This window comes from Hypomesus nipponensis, chromosome 9 (assembly GCF_054491055.1).
Source record: "Hypomesus nipponensis isolate SF chromosome 9, ASM5449105v1, whole genome shotgun sequence".
Classification (NCBI taxonomy): Eukaryota; Metazoa; Chordata; class Actinopteri; order Osmeriformes; family Osmeridae; genus Hypomesus; species Hypomesus nipponensis.
In genome coordinates, this window is record NC_140369.1 from 1748200 (window position 1) to 1765408 (window position 17209).

General features: G+C 48.9%; 1 protein-coding gene across 1 annotated transcript in view; it reads left to right on the plus strand.

The window, feature by feature from the left end:
* tex264a (testis expressed 264, ER-phagy receptor a) overlaps positions 1-17209 on the plus strand; it is a 62302-nt gene that overhangs the window by 35511 nt on the left and 9582 nt on the right. The window contains exon 3 of the mRNA XM_084704352.1: positions 15846-16017. Coding sequence (XP_084560478.1) covers positions 15846-16017 — 172 coding nt within the window. The remainder of the gene's footprint in view (positions 1-15845; positions 16018-17209) is intronic.

Below are 17209 nucleotides of genomic sequence, written 5' to 3' on the forward strand. Positions count from 1 at the left end.
CATTGAAACAGTCCAATTTATTTCAGTCTTTTTTCTTCTCTTTGATTGTGTCTCAAAGAATGGGTAGACATTTCTGTCACTCCATATTGTGTTACAATCTGTTCAGATACTGGACCCCCCCCCCCCACTGGACCCCCCCCCCCCCCACTGGACCCCCCCCCCCCCCACTGGACCCCCCCACCCCCACACTGGACAGTAGACCTAGGCTATTGATTCATATCTGTGTGGAAGTGCACATGCAGACTAGTCTTGCTGTTTAAGATCGTGTGTGAGTCTATACATCTTCCAGAACTGCTGCTGATGGAGCTTTCAAAGCCTCCACAGGGTCCAAAGCTCTCTCTCTCCAGGGTCCAAAGCTCTCTCTCTCCAGGGTCCAAAGCTCTCTCTCTCCAGGGTCCAGAGCTTTCTCTCTCCAGGGTCCAAAGCTCTCTCTCTCCAGGGTCCAGAGCTCTCTCTCTCCAGGGTCCAAAGCTCTCTCTCTCCAGGGTCCAGAGCTCTCTCTCTCCAGGGTCCAGAGCTCTCCAGGGTCCAGAGCTCTCCAGGGTCCAGAGCTCTCCAGGGTCCAGAGCTCTCCAGGGTCCAGAGCTCTCTCTCTCCAGGGTCCAGAGCTCTCTCTCTCCAGGGTCCAGAGCTCTCCAGGGTCCAGAGCTCTCCAGGGTCCAGAGCTCTCTCTCTCCAGGGTCCAGAGCTCTCTCTCTCCAGGATCCAGAGCTCTCCAGGGTCCAACTCCCTCCCGCTCTCTCAGATCCTCTTCCTCCACACACCTGTCTGTCCCCTCTGCCCGTCTCACTACCACGGGGAGTATAGCATTCAGCCCCTCTGCTGCCTGTCTCACCACCATGGGGAGTAGAGCATTCAGCCCCTCTGCACCCTGTCTCACCACCATGGGGAGTAGAGCATTCAGCCCCTCTGCACCCTGTCTCACCACCATGGGGAGTAGAGCATTCAGCCCCTCTGCTGCCTGTCTCACCACCATGGGGAGTATAGCATTCAGCCCCTCTGCACCCTGTCTCACCACCATGGGGAGTAGAGCATTCAGCCCCTCTGCTGCCTGTCTCACCACCATGGGGAGTAGAGCATTCAGCCCCTCTGCACCCTGTCTCACCACCATGGGGAGTAGAGCATTCAGCCCCTCTGCACCCTGTCTCACCACCATGGGGAGTAGAGCATTCAGCCCCTCTGCACCCTGTCTCACCACCATGGGGAGTAGAGCATTCAGCCCCTCTGCACCCTGTCTCACCACCATGGGGAGTAGAGCATTCAGCCCCTCTGCTCCCTGTCTCTGGAAGTCACTACCACCCCAACTCAGAAATATTGATCCTTCTGGAGAAACAGAAGTGTTCATCTCTGCTTCACTTCTCCTTGGCATTGTGGTTGTATTCCCCTTTGGTGGCTTTGTCTGTGAACATGTATTGTGGTGTCAAGAGGTCCTTGATATTATGAGAGAACTGTCATTCTTTCTGTATGGAGCATCATCAACATAAGAATGAAGACTTTGTGTTGTGAATGCCTGTCTGCTCTTTTGATAAAGTCGGTATTTAATTGTTGGAGGAGAGCGTTTAATACTGCAGTACAAAGCAAGCCCCATCTCTGTAAATGCAGACTTTTTCAGAAGTGTGAACCTCCAGTTAACAGGGGAGAGAAGGATTTCTCTGAGAGAAGGCTGTTTGAGAGAAGGAGAGTTGGGTGTTAGAAGTTGGAACTTTGACCTCAAGGACAGACCATAATGAGGACTTGTTAGAGTGTGTAAGAAGTGGGAGAAAGGAGAAAGTAGGAGACAGTGGAATTGACCAGGTCCCTTCTGTGTCTCTCTCTCTCTCTCTCTCTCTCTCTCTCTCTCTCTCTCTCTCTGTCTCTCTCTCTCTCCCTCTCTCTCTCTCTCTCTCTCTCTGTCTCTCTCTGTCTCTCTCTCTCTCTCTCTCTCTCTCTCTCTCTGTCTCTCTCTGTCTCTCTCTCTCTCTCTCTCTCTCTCTCTCTCTGTCTCTCTCTCTCTCTCTCTCTCTCTCTCTCTCTCTCTCTCTCTCTCTCTCTCTGTCTCTCTCTCTCTCTCTGTCTCTCTCTCTCTCTCTCCCTCTCTCTCTCTCTCTCTCTCTCTCTCTGTCTCTCTCTCTCTCTCTCTCTCTCTCTCTCTCTCTCTCTGTCTCTCTCTCTCTCTCTCTCTCTCTCTCTCTGTCTCTCTCTCTCTCTCTCTCTCTCTCTCTCTCTCTCTCTCTCTCTCTCTGTCTCTCTCTCTCTCTCTCTCTGTCTGTCTCTCTCTCTCTCTCTCTCTCTCTCTCTCTGTCTCTCTCTCTCTCTCTCTCTCTCTGTCTCTCTCTCTCTCTCTCTCTCTCTCTCTCTCTCTCTCTCTCTCTCTCTCTCTCTCTCTCTCTCTCTCTGTCTCTCTGTCTCACTCTCTCTGTCTCACTCTCTCTCTCTCTCTGTCTCACTCTCTCTCTCTCTGTCTCACTCTCTCTCTCTCTGTCTCTCTCACTCTCTCTCTCTCTGTCTCACTCTCTCTCTGTCTCACTCTCTCTCTATCCCTCTCTCTGTCTCTCTCTTTCTCTATCCCTCTCTCTATCCCTCTCTGTCTCTCTCTCTGTCTCTCTCTCTATCTATCCCTCTCTGTCTATCTCTCTCTCTCTCTATCTATCTCTCTCTCTCTCTCTCTCTCTCTCTCTCTCTCTCTCTCACTCTCACTCTCACTCTCACTCTCTCTCTCTGTCTCTCTCTCTGTCTCTCGCAATTCCATCTGAAATACTGCCAGACAACGTTGTTACAGTAGCTTGTTTCAAAGGGTGTTCTTAATGAATTATGCAATATGAGTAGGATAAATGCTTGAAAATATCACTAGAAGGGAAAACAGACCCACCTGGATCTGAAGCAAGCAAGCACACCCTACAATTTCCCCAGAAATTGTACCCTCTCTAGTTTGTTTTGTGTCTTGGTTTCTTTTTCGTAGGAGTTTTTGTTTTCTGTTGTGATTAGTTTAATTCTGTTTGGTGTTAGTAAAGGTGTGCCGGGTGGTAACTGGGTTGTTAGTCTCATAAGCAGCTGGCACAGGGGCTAACATCCTCCTTGTTAGATTTTGGTTTTGGTTCATACTTTCTAGCGGGATTTCTTCGTATAGGCTTTCAAAGTGTTTTTTCCAGATTTCCCCATTTTGGATATAGGTGGTACCACTGCTCTTGAGGTGTTCATGTTATTCCACCTTTCCCAGAATTGGTTTTGGTCAATTGACTGTTCTATTTCCTCTCTCTCTCTCTCTCTCTCTCTCTCTCTCTCTCTCTCTCTCTCTCGCGCTCTCTCTCTCGCGCTCTCTCTCTCGCGCTCTCTCTCTCGCGCTCTCTCTATGGCGCTCTCTCGCTCTGACAGGTGATTTAAATAGGCATGTTAATACTTTCCCACAATAGGCACTTTTCTGAAAAGATATTGCAAGTTATTAAAAATACCCATTTGGACCCAGTGAGGTATGGCCAGTCAGAATGGAATCAAGTTTGAAGAATCGAAAGTGGGCTTCCATTTTCTCCTTCTGGATAAAAAGGCGGATGGTAAAGTGTTCGTTCCTTTTAAATGGTCAAATCAAAATTGAAAATGCTACTCACTCCAAGAATCACAGAATCTATTGTTATTTTATAGAGTTATCTCATCTGAGTGTAACTTAAGTTTTGCTTCCATGTACTTTTTCCCCAAAGTATTCTGTCCCTTAAACTGTCCCATCTTTTTCACCCTCTCATCTAACTCTACCTCTTACTCATCCTCCTCTCCCTATCATCTTTGTCCTAATCTTTTCTCCCTGTCTTTTCTTCTATCCATTTACCTCGGTCATTCTCTCTTGGCCCTTCTCGTCAATGTCTTTTTTTTCCTGGGTTTTAATGATTCCTTTTCCTCTCTCTTTCTCTAACCTCTCCCTTTCTCTCTCTCTACCTCTCTGTCCCACTCCCCCACTCTCTCTCTCTCTCTCTCTCTCTCTCTCTCTCTCTCTCTCTCTCTCTCTCTCTCTCTCTCTCTCTCTCTCTCTCTCTCTCTCTCTCTCTCCTCATCCTCTCTCAATCACAGTCATTTGAGGAGAGAATAGGGGTGAGCACAGCAGAGCTAAGGGGACAGAGAGATTAGGCGCCCTGTCAGCAGAAGGGACTGTTAATTCCCACCATTAGCCCTCTTCCGCGCTGTGCTGACGGTGCAGGGAGAGAGGGTGGCCGCAGCCCTGCCCTTTAAACATGGCCCCCAGGCACCAGGGCCAGAGAGACCAGCACCGGCCAGCACGCTGTCTGTCCTACCCAGAACACAGGGCCTGGATCTGGGGTCAGGCATCAGGCATGTCCTCCTGTGTCCTTCACTGTGTGGGTCTTCCTGTTTCTCTCTCTGTGTCTCTGTCTCTCTCTGTGTTTGAGTCTCTCTCGCTCTCTCTGTCTCTCTCTGTCTCTCTCTCTCTCTCTCTCTCTCTCTCTCTCTCTCTCTCTCTGTCTCTCTCTCCCTCTCTCTCTCTCCCTCTCTCTCTGTCTCTCTCTCCCTCTCTCTCTCTCCCTCTCTCTCTGTCTCTCTCTCCCTCTCTCCCTCTCTCCCTCTCTCCCTCTCTCCCTCTCTCCCTCCCTCTCTCCCTCTCTCCCTCTCTCTCTCTCTCTCTCTCTCTCTCTCTCTCTCTCTCTCTGTCTCTCTCTCCCTCTCTCTCTCTCCCTCTCTCTCTGTCTCTCTCTCCCTCTCTCCCTCTCTCCCTCTCTCCCTCTCTCCCTCCCTCTCTCCCTCTCTCCCTCTCTCTCTCTCTCTCTCTCTCTCTCTCTCTCTCTCTCTCTCTCCCTCTCTCTCCCTCTCTCCCTATCTCCCTCTCTCCCTCTCTCTCTCTCTCTCTCTCTCTCCCTCTCTCCCTCTCTCTCTCTCTCTCTCTCTCTCTGTCTCTGTCTCTGTCTCTCTCTCTCTCTCTCTCTCTCTCTCTCTCTCTCTCTCTCTCTCTCGCACACACAAACACTGTACACAAAATAGGAAACACACAAATAAAGGTGACAAACGTACTTTGTCTTTCTGTCTGTGTATCTGGGAGCCCGGGGGTTTAAGAGGGTTTAGCCAGTGCTAATGGTTCATTTCTGCGTCTCCCTGAATAGGTGTCATTAGTCACTCTGAGTTCCTCTATGGTTCCTCCTTTCCTGTTCATCCTCCTCCTCGCTCCCCCTCGGTCGAGAGCTGGCTCGTATCTCTCTGTACCCCAGGACTGGGGACTTGCTGTTCCCTGTGGATCCAGTAAGTCTGAACATAATCACAGCAGAGTTTGGATCTCTTCAGTTAGAGTTCGACATGGCTTAGGAGTTATCTGACATAGTACTGATGTAAAAAGTATTCTATTGTGTTAGTTACCGGGACGGAAGTAGGACTCTTAACCCTTGTGTTCTCTTCGGGTCATTCTGACCCATCAGTCATTGTGACCCACCGTCGTTTGCAACAACTTTACCGCATACAAAAACAAAATGAAGCATTTTCTTTTAACCGTTGGGCTGTCTCAGACCCCCACATTGCGAAGGTTAAAAGAAAATAATTTTTATTTGCTTTTGTATTGGGTAAAATTGGGTAAACACAACGATGGTTCGTTATGAACCTTTTTGGTCATGAGACCCGAAGGCAGCACAAGGGTTAAGCAATCTTTTCCACAATTCCTAGGCGGCATGCTTAATTCTACGACCCCAGAGTCAGAGAATGAGGGGAGAGAAAGCAGGTGATATCCAAGTGGCTTGGAACTTTAGATGAATTTGAATGAACATACAGAACATACTGAACATAATGAACATACTGAACATACCGAACATACTGATCATACTGATCATACTGATCATACTGATCATACTGCCCAGGAAAGCAGAAACGGGGAGGAGGAGATATGATGAGATAAAGTGAGAAGAGTGAAAGGAGACTGGTTTCTATCCAGAAGGAGTGAACTGATGTTCCTGGTTCAGTGATCTCATCTCCCACACCGAGGTGCGGTCTCACTGAGGGAGACCCCAACCGACTGTGCGGGGGCTCTGACTTCTAATGACTTTCATTGTCGTCCACAACCTTAGTTTTGGTGTGTTTGGGTTTTTGTCAGTATGATTATTTATGTGGTTTTTGTAATGTGTGTGTGTGTGTGAGAGAGAGATGGCTGATAGCTGGTTACTGGGACTGCGAGGCCAGACTAGGGGGCACGTTCAAGGACGCCGTGTGAAGTGTCACAGGCTGAATCGTAATATGTTCCTCATGATTACTAATAGTGTTGTCTGCAAGCGTCTCCATGGATTGTTTTATCATCGCCTCGTTATGCAACGCAACCTTTCCTGTTCACTCTCTGGATTACCCTAGCGTATTATTTAGTATCAAGGCCCATGAAGAGATGTGCCAGCTGGCTGAGAGACAAAGAACAGTTTCTGAGCAGTTGTTGAACGGTTGGTGAACCCTTTGATACGTTCACCACAAACTGAGCTGAATGATATCTGTTCCTGAGAATGCATTAAGAGGAGATATAGAGCAGGGTAGAGATTACTAGCTCTCCTTATAGAAACTTCAGAGAGCTTTGAGGCAGTGGACTGTCGACCCCATGTCAAGCGTCCATCACATTGCCACTAGGTGAACACCATCTTAAACGCCTCTTCTCAGGAAAACTGCTTTAAAGCAGATGTTAGTACCCCACACAGTCCCTTACATCAAGGATGATTGTGTTATTATCTTAGCCATGTCCTAACCCAGTGGTTGACTGAGAGGAAGTTGCCTACTGCAGACTGATCAAACACTGTTCTAGATAGTCAGAGGGAAGGGCTAAAAGGGGAGGAGTCATAGAGGGGACAAGGGGGAGGAGCTAGAGGACAAGGTCAGAAGGCGGAGCCAGAGGGTCCATCAGTACTTCAGTCCTGCCCACCACCCCGGTACTAATTGCAGATCATTCCAATTCTCGAATGTGTGAATAATTTTGATCTCAGACCCTCAAATGAATGTCTCAATTAGGTGAGGGACTTTTTGGGCCCCCAGCCTCCTTACCTTTCTACTTCCCTCTTCCCAATTATTCACCATTAAATATTCTTGGTTTGCTGGGAGATGGGCCTCTTTGTGCCGAATGCTCCAGAGATCAAAGGAACTTAAACAGCCAAGCTTAATGGCTCCGGCAGCCTTTAGGTTGTGCTAAGTTAGCACTGTAAAGTCGATTTCCAATGACTGCACAGGGCTACTTTTGTTGCCTGTTGCTAGTAATATTTGTCATCCTTATTGCATTATTTTTGCTGGTGTGTTGTAGCTTACTGCCCTCCAGCACCGCTAGTTTGTGCTCTGCTTGTGCTAACCTGAGCCACTCTGCTTGTGCTAACCTGAGCCACTCTGCTTGTGCTAACCTGAGCCACTCTGCCCCTTCGAGTTCAGCTTGTGCTAACCTGAGCCACTCTGCTTGTGCTAACCTGAGCCACTCTGCTTGTGCTAACCTGAGCCACTCTGCTTGTGCTAACCTGAGCCACTCTGCTTGTGCTAACCTGAGCCACTCTGCTTGTGCTAACCTGAGCCACTCTGCTTGTGCTAACCTGAGCCACTCTGCTTGTGCTAACCTGAGCCACTCTGCTTGTGCTAACCTGAGCCACTCTGCTTGTGCTAACCTGAGCCACTCTGCTTGTGCTAACCTGAGCCACTCTGCTTGTGCTAACCTGAGCCACTCTGCTTGTGCTAACCTGAGCCACTCTGCCCCTTCAAGCAGAGCTGTGCTCAGCTGATGGAGGGTCACATTTGTCGTTTCCTTCCCAGGTGGCTGTTCTTTAGCTCCCTTCGCTTCGAGCAAAACACAGAGGATATTTATTTTTTTAGAGAGGGGCAGGAGAGGAGGACAGGATGAGAGGGGCAGGAGAGGAGGACAGGATGAGAGGGGCAGGAGAGGAACAATCTGTGTCTGGCTGATCCAGGAGCCCAGATTGCGCCCCTCTATAACAGCCTGGTGTCTCATTGATCGTAGCAGCGGCTGACAAGTGTGTGGCTCATCGATCCGATGGTGCAGAGAGAGGTCAGACCAAACCCCTGTGTCTCTCCCCCTGCCTGGCCAAACCACCCCAGCTAACCCCATCACTAGCCTGCTACTGCTCTCCTGCTTCTCCTACTGTATATCAGTCTACAGCTTCTAATAGACCCCCCTCCCTATCACCCCCTCTACCCCATGTCGCCCCTGGAAGCACCCGCTCTGCAGCTGGACCACAGCAGTAGGGGCGGAGGGGGCCGGAGGGGGGCGGAGGGGGCCGGAGGGGGCCGGAGGGGGGGCGGAGGAGGGTGAAGGTGTTCCTCCCTGGGGGTGTCCGGTCTAGACATGTCTGGATGTTGGCAGAAGATGCGTCCGAAGGATGAAAATATTCTGCACTGGGAAAGTATGCTTGTGTGTGGTGTTTTGTGTGGTTTGTGTGTGTGTGTATAGTTTGTGTATGCGTAGTATGCAGAGATGAGAAATAACGTACAAATACTTCATTACTGTATTTAAGTAGATCTTTCTGGTATCAGTACGTCAACTTTTATTTTTCGGACTTTTTACTTTCTCTTCTTACACAAACATCCTTACACTTCTACATTTTCAAGCCAGGCTCGTTACTTACGTTTTAATCTGTATTTCGAAACTTGTCTACAGTGTCTTTTTAGTATTAATATGATGTGAGGTCCTCATACCAGCGTGACACTAAAACTGGTAGTAGTAATGGCTACTTTTTACTTCAGTACATGTCAGAGCCCACACTCCTTTACTTTAACTTGAGTCTTTTTAAACACGAGTATCTGTACTTCTACTTGAGTGAAGGATGTGTGTACTTTTGCCATCTCTGGTAGTATGTGTGTGTGTCGAGTCGGTGTGTAATGTGTGTTCACGAGGCCCAGAGGGACAGTCCGAATTGGACACCTCCATAGAAGTGTGAAGTGGAGTTTTTGTATTTCCTCTACAGGGATGGAGGGATGGAGGGTGGGTCGACCGGAGGGTGGGGCGGATGATGGAGGAGGGTGAGGAGGGAAAATGCCAGGGGAGTATATAGGCCAGGGGAGACTGTGGGGACTGTCACCAATTGTCACCAAGACTCGCCTCGCTCTCGTATTAATTTTCCCTTTTTTCCGCCTGGGGACCTTGGTGAGAAATCAACCGCCTATAAATAGACAGATAGCTCCATCTGTGTGTGTGTGCGTGTGTGTTTGAGATGTCCTGGACTGAAATGAATGTGTGTGTGTGTGTGTGTGTGCCTGTAGCGTGATGAAGTGGTCTTTCACACCCCCAGCCCAGGCAGGGTAGGGTTCTGTCGCTGGGAACACTGGACGGCTGAGGCCTCTCCTCTATCATCCCGAGTGCAGAAACCATCTGTCAAATACTGTCCTCCCTGCCTGTCTCTGTCTCTATATCTATGTCTCTTAATCTCTGTCTCTATATCTATGTCTCTTAATCTCTGTCTCTATCTCTATGTCTCTTAATCTCTGTCTCTATCTCTATGTCTCTTAATCTCTGTCTCTATCTCTATGTCTCTTAATCTCTGTCTCTATCTCTCTCTCTCTCTCTCTCAGTGGGAGGGTGTCTGTCTCATTGGTACTGCTGTTTCTTCTGTTTCTTAGCTACAGGTTACAGTCTGGTTCAGTCATTGACCATAGCTAGAAGCTTTCATGGCTGTGGGAAAAAACGTGTATTAAATTGTTTATGTACAGGTGCATTGTTCTGCTCCGGACTGTCTAAACCTACTGTAAATAGGTCCTAACCTATGCAACCTATTACACTTAACAATATATTTGATATGAGAACACCGTTGCAAGTGCTATCTCTATCTGACACACACACATACACACACAGACCTCTAATGAATAGCTCAGCATACCAGACATAGACAGTGATAGACAGTGGTGGTTTATTGTCTGGGCCTGTATATACAGGTGAGCTAGCCAGGTGCCACAGAGACTGCCTTCTGTAACACAGCCAGCTTTCCGTAATTATGTTGAAGAGTGTCAAATTCGTCATATTCAGCAGCTGCTGTGCGCTGGTTAAGGAATAGGGTTCAGAACTCATGTCCTGCATGTTTCTGTTGTGGCCAGTGTGGATGAAGTGATGTCAAAGACTCCAGAGGTGTTTCTTGGCTCACGTTGATGCTGGTGGCAGCAGGAAGGGAGAAGGCTCTTCTCCCTCTTCTTCTCTGTCTGATCAGACGGACTCCTCTCACTCAAATTCCACTCCTATTCCTCCCCTCCTTCCTCCCCTCCTTCCTCCCCTCCTTCCTCCCCTCCTTCCTCCCCTCCTTCCTCCCTCTCTCACAGGAACAATCCTCCCCATCATTTCTGCCCCCAGCTCCCTCCCCCTAGTCAGCCTTTTAATGAACTTCCCAATTAAACAAATTACTCTTAACAAGCCCAACTTCTGCTTTCAAAATTATTTGCTTTCATGGACACAAAATCCAATTAGGCTTAGTTGATATTGAGGGAGTCCAACCTTGTCCTCCCATACCAATTGGCTAGCGCCGATCAATGTGCACTTGCATTGCCTCCCCCTGCCTCCCCCCTCCTCCTTCCCCTCCTCCCCCTTCGCCCTCCTCCTTCCCCTCCTCCCCCCTTCGCCCTCCTCCTTCCCCTCCTCCCCCCTCCCCCCTCCCCCCTCCTCCTTCCCCTCCTCCCCCCTCCTCCTTCCCCTCCTCCCCCTGCCTCCCCCCTCCTCCTCCCCCCTCCCTCCACTCTTCTCAATACCCAGTACTGTCTGGTTTTCTTTTTGTATACTTTATTTGCCTGGTTTTTCCAAGCCGTTCACTGGGGAACAAATGTCCAGGAATCGTCGTAAAACAACACCAGCCGCGTAAGCTACTTTGTTGGAAGTTTGTGTGTGGTTTATCGGCTGACTTGATCTGTTTCTTGTGTGTTTCTAAACACATCCCGCTGCAGCAGGGGAGTAGCTTGGGGATGCTGTGCTTGCGAGTGGAAGATATCAAGTTGTCTCCTTCTTTTAGGAACATTCAGCAACGTTCCAAAGCAGTTGGAGCGCGGCGAAGATACGAAACTAATTGCTCTCCTCTTCTTTGTTTACCCCTACACAAACACACACACACACACACACAACTGTGCTGTTCTCTATCTGGAGGGCAGCCAGGCAGTGATCCATTGCAGCAGCACACACTCCAGTGAGGCCTAATGATATAAACTCTGAGAGAGTAATTACAGTTGTGAGCCAGTGTGCTCCTCTCCTCTGCTTTGTTAGTGTGCGAGAACACTCCTCAACCTCACCAGGTCACACACGCTTGGAGCTTACGCTCGGAACTCACACATATTTTTACATGAAAATAGTTAAAAAATATCTTCTGTATTTGAGTGGCAGTATAAATGAGAGAGTTTTGGACAGCGCTGTGCATCCGCCTACCTGAGAATCAGAAAACCTGCACTATGGTTTGATTCTGGCTTTGACTGGGTTTCCTCATCCTCTTTCTGTTTTACCTTTATTAACATAAATGATGATTAATGCATGGCCATGCCCAGGCTAAGAGGATGGCAACTGTCCAGGGGCAGGGTTAGACATGTCTTTCCAGATCTATATCTTTAATCTTCAAATACATAGACTGTCTCATAAACTCTGTATCGTGTATTAGCTCAAAATAGCATCTATTCTGATTATTATGCTAAACTACCTGACTATCCTACTTACCACAGTACTTCCTCCACACAGCAGTTATCCACTACCCCAGCCCAGAACAGGCTACCATGCTTACCAGGGCTACGCCACACTCCTTACAAGATCATGACTAATCCCACCACGATAACCATCAGCACACTACAGAACCCAACACTGAACACTGCATTACACCTCGAAATTGAACCACACTGCATTGCAACTCCGCCGCATTAGAACGTCCGTATACAAACCTCAGACAAAAGTCAGTGCGTAAACAAACGTTTCTGACGCGAGACTTGTTCATGTTCGTCACAACGAGACACTCAAATCAGGAGAGGGAGAGAGACCAGTGTGACCCACCGAAACACTCGCCCCTCTCCCTCCCCTCCTCCGCCCCTCTGTTGCACTGTTCTGTGGATGTTGCTAGGAGGGCTTTAGAGCCTGGGAGACGTCGAGCAGAGGGAGCTGTACGCACAGCCCTCAAACATGGGACACTTCCTATATGTTTCCAGAGGCAGCTGAAATGTTCTGATCCATGCCCTTGTTATGTGGGTGGTTGCGAGGGAGAGAGAGAGAGGGAGAGAGAGGGAGAGAGAGGGAGAGAGAGAGACAGAGGGAGAGAGAGAGACAGAGGGAGAGAGGGAGAGAGAGAGAGAGAGGGAGAGAGGGAGAGAGGGAGAGAGAGAGAGAGAGGGAGAGAGAGAGGGAGAGACAGGGAGAGACAGGGAGAGAGAGGGAGAGAGAGGGAGAGAGACAGAGGAAGACAGAGGGAGAGAGAGGGGGAGAGAGGGGGAGAGGGGGGGGGAAGAGGGGGAGAGGATTAGCATGGGGACATGGATGGCCTCCAAACAGTTATGAGGTTATCAAATAGCATTTCCTCTGTCTTTACATTTCATGATTTTTTTTAAATTACCGCGAGTGGATGATCTGTCGATGGATGGATCTACCCAGAGACAAGGCTAGCGTGTAACAACAACAATCTATCATTAGTGAATGATCCATGTAGGTGGTAACTTTAAGGTTTTTTTTTCTGTAAGATGGGGGAGCAGTAATGATTAGGCGGAAAGGAAATTGAACAGAGAACTGATGGGCTAACATCCACCGTTTATCGTGCATCAATTACGTTGGCAATTCTTGCTCAACGATTAGGAGCATAACAATTATGTGTATTGATTGCAGTTCGTTTTACTGGGGAGTCATCGTCTCGTGGCGAGACGGGGAGGGTCTCTGATTTACGTATGCACCACATTTTAAGAAAACCTTCATCTCCCTCCCTTTCTTTCTCTAGCTAATTAATCCTCCTATTTACTGCCGTTAAGCCACTTGTTTCAGGCCGTCAGTTTGTTGTGTAGTTACGTTGTATACTGAAGCTTCGAGGGTCTGTGGGGTTAATTACATCCTCAGTGAAGGGAAATTTGGGATCTTCAACTTTCTATTTCATCTTTAATCAGTCAAAACAAAAATCACAGTAGGGCATGCAGAGTAGATTATCCGTAGCTACGGAGGCTTGATTGCTCATGGAAACAAGGCTTTCGTTCGTACGTTGTCGACTTTTTTTTAACACCACGGGTTACTTTGGAAGGGATTTGTAGTGACATTTAGAAAAACGCTGTTGGGGATTTAACAAATGACCTCTGCTATTAGCTTTTGATGGTCAGAGTGGACAAACATGTCTGTTTCATGCCAATGTGAGCTCTTCATTTTCAGACGATCCGTACGTGGCGGGTGGAGGGGTTTAAAATGACAGGCTCGGTTGAAGATAACATACTACTGGTTTCATGTTTGGTTGTAATGCCCAATAAAGCCCGCCCTTTGTTTTAAGTTTAGTGAGTCACAGTTGAACACAATAGTCAAGAGAAAGCTTCGTGTCGCATTTACATTTTGGCCTCAAAACAGAAGCTAAAAATGACACTCATTTGATTCCTGCGATTGCCTGCCGCTACAGAGTAATCTGAACTAATCCCAGTCCACTGGCTGGCTACTATCCATGATCCTATTCATGTGGATACAGTCTATTCTTCATTACGTCTTTTCAGTACGCTACTGTTAAACTTGTTGAGTAACATCAGTTTTAGTTGTTGACATAAGCTACTGTACGCTGTCTCTGTCTCTCCCTCTCTCCCTCCCCCCCTCTCTATCTGTCTCTCTCTGTGTCTCTCTGTCTCTCTGTCTCTCTGTCTCTCTCTCAGTGCCCCTTGTCATATCTCCTGCTCTGCCAGCAGTCCCCACAGAGAGCAGTTAAAGTTGACTGATTTGTGCCAAGGCATCAAATAACACATTCAGGAGCGGTTCAGCCAAATGCAGCCCTCAGACATTTACTGGCCATTTATTTGTGTTTGACACAATTTCTTATCACTCACTCTTCATTTCCCTTTCTTTCCTTCATATCTCTCTCTCTCTATCTCTCTCTCCCATCCCTCTGAGGCAAACGTTGTTGAGTACTCTCTCTCTCTCCTGTCTCCATTATCTCTCGTCCTCCTCCCCTCATTATCTCTGCAGGTTCAAGGAGGAGACGGGTTCTCATTGGAATAGCCAGGAGGGTGGAGGGGTGGGAGGAAGAGACAGGGGGCGGGGGGGGGGCAGAGGGGGGGGGGGGCAGTGGGGGGGGGCGCAGAGGGGGGGGGGGCAGAGGGGGGGATACCTTTTGTGTCAGGTGATTCATACTGCCTCCCACTCACATTCTTTCTTCTGGGGGATTTAGATTAAAACGAATATATCAGTGACAGGATCCCAGATACTCCACCATCCAGCAGCCTTCATCTCGATCTCCCTTCCTGTCTGGCTCACACGACACCAACACCAAACACTACCCCACCGACACCAAACACTACCCCACCGACACCAAGCACTACCCCACCGACACCAAGCACTACCCCACCGACACCAAGCACTACCCCACCGACACCAAGCACTACCCCACCGACACCAAGCACTACCCCACCGACACCAAACACTACCCCACCGACACCAAGCACTACCCCACCGACACCAAGCACTACCCCACCGACACCAAACACTACCCCACCGACACCAAACACTACCCCACCGACACCAAACACTACCCCACCGACACCAAGCACTACCCCACCGACACCAAGCACTACCCCACCGACACCAAACACTACCCCACCGACACCAAGCACTACCCCACCGACACCAAGCACTACCCCACCGACACCAAGCACTACCCCACCGACACCAAGCACTACCCCACCGACACCAAGCACTACCCCACCGACACCAAGCACTACCCCACCGACACAAAGCACTACCCCACCGACACCAAGCACTACCCCACCGACACCAAGCACTACCCCACCGACACCAAGCACTACCCCACCGACACCAAGCACTACCCCACCGACACCAAGCACTACCCCACCGACACCAAGCACTACCCCACCGACACCAAACACTACCCCACAGATACCGACACAGAAACTACAATGATTTGATTTGAATAGATAATTTAAAATAAAGGTATAAAATGTACTTGGAGAAAGTATAACCTGGGGTAAACTACCCCCCCAAACAGCATCCATTCTCAGTCAGTTCAGGTCGTCATAACAACGATCTTGCGTTTTACAGTTTAGTTTCATTTAACAGATGCTTTCATCCAAAGGTCTTCAGATCATCCATCCGGCTGCATAATCTCAGCACTGTGCATGCTGTGGAAATACTTATTCTGAGCAAACATCCAGATGTACAGTATTAATCATTTAAATCATATAAAACCATGTATTCATTAGCTTATGTCTGTATCTTCACACTAGATAAATGTGGCTCATTAAAACTGGTTTATTGGTGTAATTGGTATATGTGTGTGTGTGTGTGTGGTTGTGTGTAGTAGCTACTGTGTTGTACGCAGTGGGAAGTGCTGCAGTGTTAAACCTTTATGAGCTGGGAGAACACTAAAAGGTCTTCTCCCTTGGTGAGATTCCTGTGTGTGTGTGTGTGTGAGAGAGAATGGATTATGTCATTATGAGAATTGCCTTGTTTAGTTTTGCCCTGTATGGTTTAACTGACACCCTCTCCATCCCTCCTTCCGTTTCTGTCCTCCCATCACCCTTCCTCCACCTCCCTCCCTCCCTCCCTCCCTCCCTCCCTCCCTCCCTCCCTCCCTCCCTCCCTCCCTCCCTCCCTCCCTCCCTCCCTCCCTCCCTCCCTCCCTCCCTCCCTCCCTCCCTCCCTCCCTCCCTCCCTCCCTCCCTCCCTCCCTCCCTCCCTCCCTCCCTCCCTCCCTCCCTCCCTCCCTCCCTCCCTCCCTCCCTCCCCCCAGGAGAGGAAGCTGTGTGCTTTCCCTGCCATTGAGATCTACAAGTCAGACCTGATCCACTACATGATGCCGCTGTCTCGCCAGACTGACTTCTTTGTTCCAGAGATGAGAGATGAAACCAAGAGAGACACCAATGACAAGGAGTCAGACGAGGACATGGGAAGTGACATCACAGGTACTCTCACCCCCTCCCACCCACTTCCTTTAAACCAATGATGTCTTCCTGCCGCGCTGCCTGTCAGGAGGTCTGTGTGCTGGTTTAATTTCATCACAATCTTGTTTTCCCGCCGCACAACAACTTTGTCCAAATTCAACATTTACATTTCTTTCTTTTAAAGTTTAATCATCCTTAAAGTTAATCATCCTTTTAACTTTCCTCAGAAGTTACAGGATGATTCAACGTTAAAAGTTAGAAATGTAAAAAGACGACAGTGTTTGAATTTGGATAAAGTTGTTTGCCAAGTTCCTAATTAGCGTGGGTGTCGGATTAAGAGAGTTCAGAATGATACAGCTGTCCAATCTATCCAGACTGTGTACTCGTGTGTGTGTGTGTGTGTGTTTTAACAGAGCAGAGGATGTGACAGGGGGTATTTTTCAGGTGACGCACCCAACCAACTTCCGCGCCTTGATCCCATTGGACGTGTGTGACGTACGAGCAGCTGTAATTGCTCTGTCAACACTAGTATGTGTCTTAGAGTGCAAAGAAGACTTTGTAACTGCTGTTACTCTCCCATAACTGACAGTGTCCTTCAAGTCCACACGACAGCCGCATCGACTTTATCCCTCCACACACAGATCGTTTGGTCAGGAGAGAAAGCGCCGTGCGTGCGTGTGTGTGTTTGTACACTCGCGGAGAAGCCGACACTGAAGGCATCTGGGAGAAGATGTTGTTCACAGGTTGGGATTGATTGTCAACACAGCAGGATTGAGATGGAGAGAGGCTCACCAGGAGGCCTCATGGTAGAGGGGACCGTAGGAACCACAGCAATACCTCGTACTGTCCAGCCCGCTGCGCTGCTCGGCTCTGCGTAGGGCCTTTCAGACGCTACATAACACTCCATTCTGTCAGCACCACCCCATCTCTGGATCTCCTGCCTATGGTAATAGGAGACTGGTGTGTTGGTGTTTTGAATCTTCTAAATGTTTTTGTGAAATGGCCTTCTGTGATGCAATCTGATAGTTACTGAGGAAATGTTATTGGAAGTATGCAGCGTGTGAGAGGGAGAGAGAAAGAGAGGGTGAGAGAGAGAGATAGAGAGAGAGTGGGTGTGTGTGAGAGAGCGTGTGTGTGTGTGTGTGTGTGTGTGTTGGAAGAGCTTTAGAGTACTGGTGTGTTGAGTGGGTATTGCTGCAGGTCTCGACGTAGT